The sequence below is a fragment of the Paramisgurnus dabryanus genome, chromosome 14 (assembly GCF_030506205.2).
Source record: "Paramisgurnus dabryanus chromosome 14, PD_genome_1.1, whole genome shotgun sequence".
NCBI lineage: Eukaryota > Metazoa > Chordata > Actinopteri > Cypriniformes > Cobitidae > Paramisgurnus > Paramisgurnus dabryanus.
This window is the reverse complement of record NC_133350.1, coordinates 30,250,968-30,263,602: the sequence shown is the minus strand read 5'-3', so window position 1 is coordinate 30,263,602 and position 12,635 is coordinate 30,250,968. Positions and strand designations below refer to the sequence as shown.

The window sequence follows — 12,635 nt, the reverse complement described above, 5'->3', positions numbered from 1 at the left end:
CTGTGTGTTCTAATAAATATTAATGGAGTATTCTCACGTATGATCCGGCCCACATGCGGTTATAACGAAAATATGAACAGGTTATAAAGTAAAGATTATAAATTTCAGTATGTTCATCATCACTTCTCTTCAACATCATCATCAAGTTCTCTGTTTGCATCACTATGCCAAATCCCTATCAGTAACATCATCAGCAAATGTTTTACATTTATCTACGATAATCTTTCATTTTCAGAATGGAGATAGATTTGAAATATGGGAATTTTTAAACAATAAAAACATAACATGGCATAATCCACTTTTTTATCAACATATAAATGTTACATATTTGTAAATGATCAATCAAGATAAGATTCATTCATCCAGCTGTGAGCTGAGGTCAAACTACTGTACAAGCTGCCACCAATATGTGACTGATGAAGATTACAGTAGCAAACAATGAGACACTCATTCACTTGATTAAAAGCAGATGTCAGCGAAAGGACATCTATACAAATGACACATTGTGTGTTTGTGACTGTTAACACGTCTAAAGGATAAAGGAGCTCATCAATCTTTTTTGTCTTTTGCACGTCACATTAGTTTTGTCATTTGCTTTATTTCGTGATGAATGAAACAAACTTTTGTAAAGTTGATAATGACAAATATTTTTGTATCTACCTACATATATACAGTATATGAACTGTTTTAAACTTTCTGGCTTCCACAACATTAAGACTTAAGGTTTGAAACTCTACACCACATCTGTTCAAGTGAGGTTCCCTCTAAATGATTCCCATATGCGTCCATCAGCACAGCAGCCTGCAGTGATAGGCACTCCAGACAAAGCCAATGCTGTCTTTCATTCGGCTTTAGGCTTTTCTCAGTTTTCAATGATTTTGGGTTTATTTTTCAAAGCAACCATACATTTCTCGATGTTATGATTCGGTGATAAAACAGAGATCTGGCATTTATCAAGAATCATTTTTAAGGTGCTTTTCAAAAAAATCCCAAAATATGAACACAAGTGTAATTTATTTTTAGAGGTGAAAAAATAAATAAATTACAACCGGGGGAAGGCGGGTCAGCAGCACAGACCGGGCAGCACTCCCCAAATGGGATCTCGGGTTTGGGACAGTCTTTCAGCTCCTCACAGACGATTTCATCACACAGGACCGTGCCAGTGTCACAAACACAAATGCGACATGGCTCCGGTTTCCACACATCCTTGTCGCTATAGAGCTGGCCGTCCTGAACGCAGCTGCCTGGATCCTCTGTGTGATCGTGAGTAGAAGAAGAGCCATGAGATGAGAAAAACAACTCTCATACACTGTTAGGAAGAGTCAAATGAACAAACAATTGTCTTCTTTACAGTCAGAAGAAGATGTTTTAAATCTATGGCTTATCATAGATTCATCCAGATGAAGAGTTCATTCAAATAAAGCATATTTTAGTGGTGGTACGTAGTAAAAAGCGTGACACTTTTTCATCTCCACAGGAGCCAATGGAGATGAGTGGAGCTGTTGTCATTGCAGGCCAATAATCATATTTTCATACTCTTTGAAGTGCACACCACTAGATGGCAGCACACAGCTGATTCCCTAAAAACAATTAGACTACTGAATTCAAAATTTGATCCAACTGCAAATACACATGCACATGGAAAAATACAACTATTGGCTAGAAAAAGGTTTTGATTCAAAATAATGGCCCGACTGTAAGTCCATTTTACATGTGCTTATATATACAGTATAAATATATATGAGGAGTTTAGATGCAAAAGCCATTAAACGCTACCTCTATCAGAAATAAAATAATGATATTAACACAAATTACACGTTCATCAAATACTTTTGCTTCAAATCCGCTTAATCAGGTCATACAGAAATACTGCTTTGTTGGCAGAATCCATTAAGAGTCTGATTTTAAAAAACTAATTCAGATGCACTTTTACAGGGTTTTGCATCTGACCTCTTCATATACAATATATATATATATATATATATATATATATATATATATATATATTTACCTATATATATAAGTTGTAATGAATATGGACTTTCATAGTCTGTTTGATGTTTATTCATGAGGTCAGTTGGTAGCAGCTCATGAATGAGTGTGGCAGTTTTAGTAAAGCATGGCAATAAAGAGAGATTGAGCACATACAGTCTCCTTGTTTACCTTTGAGGCCTGTTTGTTTTCTTTACATTCAAATAGAGCACATATGGCAATGAATGACGCCTTTCTGAAAAGTAAAGACTGAGCAATTCACAAGCTTTTGCCGAATCTAAACACTAGACGTATGAAGTGTGGCTGTGAGTGAGCAGACGGTTTAAATATGTAAAGAGTAATCTGATCTGATTCAGTCCTTAGGCCTCATTCAATACAATATCTTCATTCCATTAACAATCTTTTTCATCACGTTTGCTTTGATGGCTATAGAAACAATAAGTTTTTGTTTAAGAGGAAAACTGAGGAAAATTGGACACACATGAGGGGAAGTCTCTGCCTGCCGTGCCTCAGGATTCAGTATTCATGTGTAGGATATTATCCCCATTTACAATATAACAAATAATGTTATAATTGATGGTTTGTCATTTGAGACCTGTTGACCTTTGACCTTTCTCTCTCTCTCTCTCTCTCTCTCTCTCTCTCTCTCTCTCTCTCTCTCTCTCTCTCTCTCTCCATGAAGCTCTAAAGAAAGTCACATACGTGACTATCTGCAACAATAACAAATGATAACTTTTTCATTTTCAGATTTTCTCTCATACTCTCTTTTCTAATGTTAAGCATTCAAGTTGATATACTAGGAATATTTCTCCTTATTTTATCTGAAATACTTTCCAGTTTGTTTAATTTGTAAACTAAGACAAAAGAATGTGGCTTGCTGCTTTTGTCTCTTTAATGTTTTTCCAATGACAATCGAGTGCCAGACGGTCTTTCTTTCCTTCTTTCCTCAGACTATCAGAGTAATGCCGAAAACAGATGGAAACACTTTAACCGTATGGAACAGTAACTCTGCCCACCACAACTAACTTCAACTACTCGTATATAGATTTCAACATTTCACACCAGACGAGTGAAAAAAACAGTGAGGAATGGGTCTTGACGAATCCCTCTGGTTTAAAAGTTTTTTTTTCTATTGAAAAGTGCTCAGAGCATCAGCATTGTGAGCAAGCCTGGATTCGCCCTGCCGGCCCCTGACAGCAGAGGAATGTGACCAGCTGAGCCTTCAGGCCACCAAGACTTCATCAGACAGAAATACTTCAAATAAAATCATTATACAATAACCAATAAAAAATGAATAAGCCAACTCTCTGTCTCTGTGTGTGTGTGTTTAATGCTGGTATTTCCTGCAGGGATAAATCAAATGCTATGAATAACTTCAGCCTGCATCTTCACTGCAGTCTGCTATATAAACACATCCTCACTGTTTCTCAACATTCCCTAAAAAAGTCCTCATCTAAATTACAATGAATAAGATACCTGCAACCCTGCAAAACTGAAGGTATTTACTTGGTCCATTGTGAGTTTGTTTGCAGCATTGATATTTAACACATATCATGAGTAAATATACTTAATCACGACTGTTAACAAAGCATCACATCACATATTTACACTATGTTTATAGAAAAACGTAAAGTTATAACACAGAAACCTTTCAGAAACTTTGAGGGCAAACTTACGGTCATCTCCTTCCTCCTGGCATCTGACAACGGCCACAAATGCGACTTGTGTTGCCACTAATAGCAGTAAAGTCCTTGGATGTAGCGACAGGATCATTATATTTAACCATGCGGACAAATTCAGAAAAAAATAACAAAAAACAAAACAAAAAGACTGAAGTGTCCTACAGACGGACACTAAAACTCCTGCAAAAAGTCTCCAGGTGGCTGAACATCCAGAAATACAAACCAAACCCTTCACCCCACATGAAGCTGCTGAAATCTGAGAAGAATCTCCTCCTCCTCCTCCTCTCTTACACCTCTCACTCTATACAGACACCCCCACCTTTCAAGTGCAGAGCCCACCCAAAACTTTCAGTTATACACATGGCTGTAGCCATTGCTGGAAAATTAAACTCTGGATACACACTCTGTCTGTTTTTGTGGTGGACACATTAGCCCCTATTTATAAGATCACAATTATCACTTTAATAAGATTGACTAGGGGTACATTATTTAGTTATTTTTATGCATGCAATATTATATGAACAAGAAGTTTACAAGATACTTACGAAAAACTTTGCTAATGTTTTTAGCGTTTCTTGAAGACATCATCATGATGATTATGTTTGTCTATTCAAAGAGCCAATGAATGAAAAGGTCACATCATCTCCATTCACTTCAATAAAAGAGTTTTTTTTTACAGCAATTGCAGATCATGGAGGCTCTCAAGAGTTCCCAAAAGTTACTGTCAGCAGAAAAGACTGAATGTGATGAACTTGATGAAAGTTTTAAGAAGGAAGACATTTAAAAAATAAGATTGTATACAGTATTAGCACTACATGTGAATCAAATGACTTTGTGCTTCAATGTGTTTTTAGTGGATTATTTCTCATTAAATTACTACAGGGGATGTTAGTAGAAACGGGTCAGGCTAGGACAGACTGAGCATATCATAAGCAACACATAACATATCACTAACCAATTTTGTTTTCTTAATGGAAATTCATCCATTATTGTGTAATTGCAAATGCTTGGAGATGCATATTTATGCAAAAACATAAGGCTAGGTTGTTTAATAGGCACTTTAAACTTATCTAAGTTAAATTAAATGTAGTAACAAATAATAACTTTTAAAGGACAAGTTCGGTATTTTACACTTAAAGCCCTGTTTTCCGATTGTTTATGATGAAATAGAATGGTTTTGACTGAAATTTCACATATGCAGCTGCCCCGAGAATTTTCGGGTGTTTGTTTTTCACCTCCCACCTCTACAATGGCTATATAGGTGCACCGGAACAATCCTTCCTAAAATGCATTAAACTTTCGTTTACAAAGACGTGAAACTCACCGAGTGGTCAGGGGTGTTCACTGATATGCTCACACAAAAATCGCTGCAAAAGATGCTTTCCAACAGCTGTTTTACCATTCTTTTTAAACTTGTGGACCTATTTTTTTAAACGCCTCACACCCGTATATTCTTCCGTTGAGTGCTTGAATAATAAACACTCAAGCCCAGTTGGTGGCGATAATCCGCCTTTGCCAATTGCAAGAATAGAAACAAAGTTCCTGGCGCGGAGTAATACCGTACTTCACAGCACATCTAATACAAGTCAATGGAGTTGGCAAAAACTACAATAAAATCTGTTGGAAAGCATCTTTTGCAGCGATTTTTGTGTGAGCATATCAGTGAACACCCCTGACCACTCGGTGAGTTTCACGTCTTTGTAAATGAAAGTTTAATGCATTTTAGGAAGGATTGTTCCAGTGCACCTATAAACCCATTATAGAGGTGGGAGGTGAAACAGCAAACACCCGAAAATTCTCGGGCCAGCATCATATGTCCAAATTTCAGTCAAACCGTTCTATTTCACCATAAACAATCTGAAAACAGGGCTTTAATTGTAAAATACCGAACTTGTCCTTTAATAAAATGCACGTATGAATAAGTTAAGGAATGAATAAGAATGGAAAGTGATAAAGACTACATCTCCCATCATATGTTAATAATAACAACAAAAAGAAAAGAAAAACGACACTGAGACAGTGGTATTATTATTATTTACAATAAAATAATAAAGAAATGCCTTATGAGTCTTGTTCTTTGTATATTTATAAATCAAACAGTCACAATGAATGTACCCAGTATACAGTCATTGTACATTTTAAACAAGCATCTTTATTATACATACTGTCAGGGAAGTTTGCATCATGTTGCCTGATCAATACAACTCTTGTTAACCTGATTATTGATTTTTGGACTTCATTTCACATTGCACCGCCTGATTACTTTTACGCCTGAACTGAATCTATCAGACTATATATAGCAGTGACTCTCTCTCGCTTATTGTGAAATTTTGAATTTGACTAAAGGCACGATCGGTGTACCCGCGGCGGGCGCAACGGAGGTGATCGCCGGTGTGTGCGTATTGGCCGCACCGACAGCAGTGTTGTGCATGATAACACTCACCTGAGTCCGCTGCTGGGTGGGTGAGTAAGGGAGGCTCTGCTGAAGACACCTCACGCCACTCGATGCACCCTCTGGCGAAGGGGGAGGAAGACGATGGGTTATGAGCCCGTGATTGTCTTCTTTCCCCTGAGAAGTCAGAGAGCGCGATGGGGTTATGAGCCCGTGCGTTGCTCTCGTACTCCTCTGATGAGTCGGAGAACGAGGGGGGGTTATGAGCCCGCTCGTGTCTCCGGCGCTCATCTGAAGACCTAGAGATGGAAGTGGAATTCGCTCTTTTTGTGGAATTGTGGGTGCCGACTGAAAAGTCGGCGGAACAGAAAATTGAAACAAAGGATTCCCCAACCGGCCCTCCTCCGGTGGGGGGAGTGGTGCTTTCACCATCTCCCGAAGAGCGATCCCCTCCATCTCTAGGTCGCCCGTCTCAGGGCCGCTTCGATTTTCTTTTTCCACCCTTTGAAGCGGGCTGAGCGGGCGGGGCGGGCTGCTGACGACCGGTTCCTCGCTTCTTAGAAGAGCCCCGGGGAGGAACGGTGGCGGCCGCCGCAGGACGCCCTCGGCGAGGAGCAGGCTGAGGTGCCGACGTGGACGGGGCAGGCGCAGGACGCTTCCGACGTGGCATGATCTGAGCGATGGCCTCAGTCTGCTTCTTGGCCGCGGAGAATTGCTGGGCAAACTCCTCGACCGTCTCGCCGAACAGGCCGGTCTGGGAAACCGGAGCATTCAGGAGCCGGGTCTTATCAGCATCCTTCATGTCCGCCAGACACAGCCAGAGATGGCGTTCCTGGACTACCAGGGTAGACATCGCACGCCCGACGGCGCGTGCGGTGACCTTGGTCGCACGGAGCGCCAGATCCGTAGCCGCACGCAGTTCAGAGAACTCCGCCGAGTCGTGACCTCCCGCGTGCAGGTCCCTCAGAGCCTTAGCCTGGTGGACCTGCAGCAATGCCATGGCATGCAGGGCAGAGGCTGCCTCCCCACAAGCCTTGTAAGCAGCACCGGACAGCGCCGAAGACTGCTTACAGGCCCGTGAGGGGAGAGTAGGCTGGTCCCGCCAGGAGGAAGCGACACCGGCCGGACACAACTGCATCGCGACCGGCCGCTCCACTGACGGGATACCAGTGTACCCCTTGGCATCTCCACCCTCGAGAGAGGTGAGGGGTGAAGGCTGAAACGGTCGGTTCCGGGCGGAAAACGGGGTTTTCCACGACCGCGTCAGCTCTTCATGCACCTCGGGGAAGAAAGGCACCGGGGGCGAGGACTGAGAAGCCCTGGCACCCCCGAAGAACCAATCATCGAGGCGGGACGGTTCAGGTGGGGGAGGTTTAGTCCACTCCAAGCCGACCGCCTCCGCCGCCCGGGCGAGCATGGCTGCCATCTCGGGGTCGAACGCAGAAGCCGCAACCTGGCCCGAAGGCGGGAGCGGATCCGGATCGACGTCCGAGGCTGACAACCCCCCTTCCGATGTTACGGTGGACATCGCGTCGGGTGGAGGCTCGACAGAGCGCGAGGACACCGTAGAACACGGGCCGCTCGTCTCCATCGGGACCTCCGCTAGCAACGGATCAGGGCGCTGGGAGCTGCTGGACGAACCAGCAGACCGACCCAGCACCGTTATACGGAGATCATCCTTCGCAAGTCTGGTAGCTGCGCTCTTAGCAGCACCAGACTTGGAAGGCGGGCGCCGTTCCCGGAGAAACGACACCCGTCTCCGCAAATCCGCCATAGTCATGTCCTCACAGATGGAGCATGAACTATCACGCAACGCTGCCTCTGCGTGCTGGAGCCCCAGACACGAAAGACAACGCTGGTGGCCATCCCGGGGGGCGATGAACACACCGCATCCAGAAACCGAACACGGACGGAAATCCATCTTTAAAAAGACGACCCCGACCGTGACACGAATGAGTGGCTGTCTTTAAAAAGACACAAAGCTCAAACGTGCTGCTCTTTTAGGGAAATCACTCTTTTGTGCGAGCTGGTGAAACACACAGGGAGAGGCAACGCACTCACTCGAACTCAAGTCCTAAATTAAAGAGACAGAGAGAGAGAGAGAAAGGGTGGAGAAAAAACACTGCGAGCCTCCGCTGAGGTGTCTTTGCCCAACCAACTTCAGCAAGCTGAGATCTTATTTTCTTCCCTTCCAGAACAGGATCTACGAAGATCAGATAGAAAGCTTCTCGAGAGCAGATGTCTGCCGGCTTCGAAGCAATAAAAGCTAATTTGGTATTGTGCACCTGCGGCTTATATACGCACCTGGCGGGGCGGCGCCGGCATTATGCAAATACCTGCATGCCAAGTTCATTGGCGTTTTTATAGTTTCTCGAAGTAGATAGGTCACCCGCGGAGCGGTTCCCAATTCGTCGGTCACGACGTGACGTCGTAGTGACCGACTGAAAGGGAACTGTAATTATTAATGTAAATGTGTATGATAGGGCCCTAAATGTGTTCAAAGTTCATAAAAGTTTATCTGTGAACTTGTTGGACAAAATTTGTAAGTATCATAAACTGTTGTTAATCACACAGATTATTTTTTGCAATAATCCAAAAGCCTATGGGACAAATTAATTGGCTTTTTATGGAGGGAACCAGTGTCCCACTAACTTCCGGGGTTGACCTACAAAAGTATGTCATCCCTGCGGCACTCTATTTGATTACTGTCGGTTTAGATTCTGGTGCTGCACCCATGCCCTCACAACTCTCCGCCAGCATCTCACAGCGGCTTCACTGAATCTCTGTCATTTTACACTAAACTATATAGTAAACTGTCCAAACTGAATTATATACTCAGATGCCATTATTCAAAGGACTTCAAATTTTATTTTTGAATAAGAAATATACAGAGGTCCGAACCTTTGGTGACCTTATAGCTGGCTGTGGCTGGTTATATTTAATTTATATATATGTGTGTGTGTGTGTGTGTGTGCGTGCGTGCGTGCGTGCGTGCGTAGAACTTCGGTCAAAGGTTTAAAATCACTTGAAATGTTTCCCATCACCTAAGTAATCTTTTAAAGAGAAATCTATAGTTGTCATATACATGTGACCATATTCAATTCTGTCATTAGAAATATTAACACATTATTTATGAAATGGATGACAAAATGAACAGAATAATATAGAAAAGCTGGAAGGTGAACCTTCTCCTCAGTCTCAAGTCTTTTGGAAACTAACAGGTTTTCATCTAATTTTGACCTGCATTTGGCTCATCCCATCAACTTTAAACTTCCCTGTCCCTGCTAAAGAAAACATCCCCACAACATGATCATTCCAGGTTGGTGCAGTGTTAGGTTTCCCACACACATAGCATTTTGTATCTAGGCGAAATGTTTTAATTTTGGTCTCATTTGACCAGAGCACCTTCTTTCACATGCTTGTTGCAAAGTAAAAACGGGACTTCTTATTACTTTTTTTCAACAGTGGCTTTCTTCATGCCGCACTTCCATCAAGGCCAGATTTTTGGAGTGCACAACTAATAGTTTTCTTGTGGACAGATTTTCCCAACTGATCTGTGGATCTCTGCAGCTCCTCCAGAGTTACCATGGCTGCTTCTCTGGCTAATGCTTTCCCTGCTCGGCCTGTCAGTTTAGGTGGACAGTTGTGCCGTACTATTTCCATTTTCAGATGATGGATTGTACAGTGCTTTCCGAGATGTTTAATGCTTAGGAGATTTTCTATAACCTAATACTGCTTTAAACTTCTTCCTGAGCTGTCTGGTGTGTTCCTTGATCTTCATGATGATGTTTGTTTCTCATGTTCTCTAACAAACCTGTTAGGGCTTCACAAAACAGCTGTATTTATACTGAGATAAATTACACACAGGAGGACTTTTTTTACTAATTAGGTAACTTTTGAAGACAACTATTCCAACTGGACTTTAATTAGTTATATTACAAATACACCCCACAATTTCAGATTTAAAAAAAAATTACCATTCATAATTTTCCTTCCACTTCACAATTATGTGCAACTAAGTGTTGTTCTATCATATAAAATCACAATTAAATACATTTTTGCTTGTGGTTGAAATGTAAAAATATTGTAGAAAAGTTAATTGCATATGAATACTTTTAAAAGGCACTGTATATTACGAACATAGTCTAGGATGAAGCACATGGAGGTATTCAATTTTGTTAGTATTAGAAAAATGCAATACGTATACAATTCTAAACTAATAATATTAAGTACTAAGTTAAGCTAACGTCAGCAGTTTCTCAGTAAGCAAGTCAACATGATGACAGCGATCAAGGGGGAAAACTTCTTTGAGGAGACATGAAAAAACCCTATGAGAAAACCATGCTCAGCCAGCATGGCCAGTTCTCATCTGACACGTTATACAGAGCTGCAATCTGTAACGGAGGATAAAGACAAAGCATTACTGATTGCAGCTCCAAAAAACTGCTGTTACAGTAATATAATATAGTATAATAATTTATTTATACTATACTAAATGTATGCTATATATAATAATAATTTAACAGTGCTGCAAATGCTCAAAGAAGTGGTCAGTTGTCACTTGGCAGTCATCAATTTGGCAGCATGAGAATTGGGCATCAGGCGGATCAGTGGTGGGATCGCACCAAACTGGAACGGAACCTGTCTGTCTCAGAAGGCCTTGGTGAACCGAAACAAAACAAGGTGCTATTAGCATAGAGGCCGCTCACATGTAATGTCAAGTGATACAGTCACAGTATAATGGATGTGTGTGTGTGCTCCGTTCCAGTCAAGCTAACTATTGCAGCGTAAGTATGTTTAGGAGCTGAATTAGTGTAGGCGGGAATGCTCTATTAAAAAGTATTTAGTTTAGACTTAAACTGATGGAGTGTGTCTCAATTCCAAATATTGCTGGAAAGGCCATTCCACAGCATAGAGGCTGGGTAGAAATCCATCACCTTTGGATCATTTTGATATTTTTAAGGATTATTAAGAGACCAGTTTTTTTTGTAAGCACAATTTCCACAATGGATTTAGTAAGAAATAACTGACGATAGACCATTGCATTATTAGAAAATGAACATGCAAGGTGGCACTGTTGGGAATGTTACTTTTTAAAAGTACAAACTTTCAGTTTCTAAACGCTACATTTGAGCTTGTGGTACTTGCCATCGCTCTGTCGTTGCGGGTGTGTGTGACTCGAAGGGATTGCTGCACAAGGACCTGGCTGCCTGTGAGTGCCTTCAAATGGGGATGGAGCCAACAGCAGCAGCACCCGCTGCTCCCTTAGAAGAGAAAACGATATGTGCTTTCATGTCAGTCTCCAAAAGTCTCAAAACACGCCAGATAAAGTCCCTTGATTAGTCCTAGTCATTCAGTCTAGTCCTAGTCACTTGAAATAAAGTCGCTAAAGAGGTCTAGAAAGTTGCTAAATCTCGCAACAAAGTCACCAAGTTGGCAACACTGCTCTGACTTTTTTTTACACTGCTCGTACTGACTGTGCGTGTGCTTGTGTGTGAAAACACACCCATAACTCATTAAGAGAATAGGGACAACCCTTTTAGACCGCCAACATTTTTCCAGTTGTTAAACTAGCAAAATTGAATTCAGACACAATGCGCTTAGATCATTAAAATAGGGCTCTATGTAGGTTCTCAACTTTTAAATAATGTCTCTAAAATTATTTCAGTGGTAGAATAACTCTTAAACTAAACCCCTGGTCAGAGGCTGACTCCACCCACTGGCAATATTTGAAAAATGCAAGAAAAGTGGGCAGATCCCTACGAAGATAGAGGGGACGAACTAAGCTTGTACCAAGTGTGTGGTGAGATCGTAACAAGGGCGTGGTGATCTTGAACCTGCTTACGTCACGAGTCATTTTTTGGACCCAACATCCAATGGGAAAATTCAACTGCAGTAGCCACCGTTCAACCTGAAGAGGGCAGCACTCAGACGTTTTTACACCATATATTGCAGTATTGAAACACTTTATATCCAAATGTCAAAAAAATTACTAAAATCAATAAACAGCACTAATAAAACATAATCCTTACAGATCATTAACTAAAAAAAGTTGGTTTGGGGTTTAGTTACTCTTTAAATGGACAAATTCTACTGCCGCTGCAAGCTGAGCAGCCTCCTAGGGACAATGACCACACACTGTACATTTCGCGGTCAGGTAGTAACACACAACCCTGCTCATGCCCTGCCTGTGGAAGAGTGTGACCTGCTTTAAAGCGTATGTCACAAATTTTACCTGAGTCGAGTTAGCCAACAGCTAACTATAAGACAAAGCAATCTAACATGCAAGTCTCAGAACCAACACCATGGCAGAGCCAGACAAATAACCAAAGAGGGTTTATTTGGGGGTAGCAAACAAAAGAAAGATAGAGATCCCAAACACTAATGAATATTGGATTGCCTAACACTCAGTGGCACAAACTGAAGAAGCAAAGGGTTGCAAAATGGATGGAGACCTAGCCTTCCTGCTACTGTATTTGTAAGTATAATATAAACATGTTTTAACAGTCTTACTTTTGAACTTATTTGTTATTAGGCTGTGTTCAGGTTTGTTCATTGGCGCACACTGG

At 41.6% G+C, this 12,635-nt stretch overlaps 1 protein-coding gene across 1 annotated transcript in view; it reads right to left on the bottom strand.

Moving 5' to 3' along the window:
- col2a1b (collagen, type II, alpha 1b) overlaps positions 1-3,883 on the bottom strand; it is a 76,014-nt gene extending 72,131 nt beyond the window's left edge. Inside the window, exons 1-2 of the mRNA XM_065241983.2 lie at positions 3,669-3,883; positions 1,050-1,253 (exon numbers count right to left, since the gene is read on the bottom strand). Coding sequence (XP_065098055.1) covers positions 1,050-1,253; positions 3,669-3,765 — 301 coding nt within the window. The 5' untranslated portion in view covers positions 3,766-3,883. The remainder of the gene's footprint in view (positions 1-1,049; positions 1,254-3,668) is intronic.
- Positions 3,884-12,635: the final 8,752 nt, after the last annotated feature.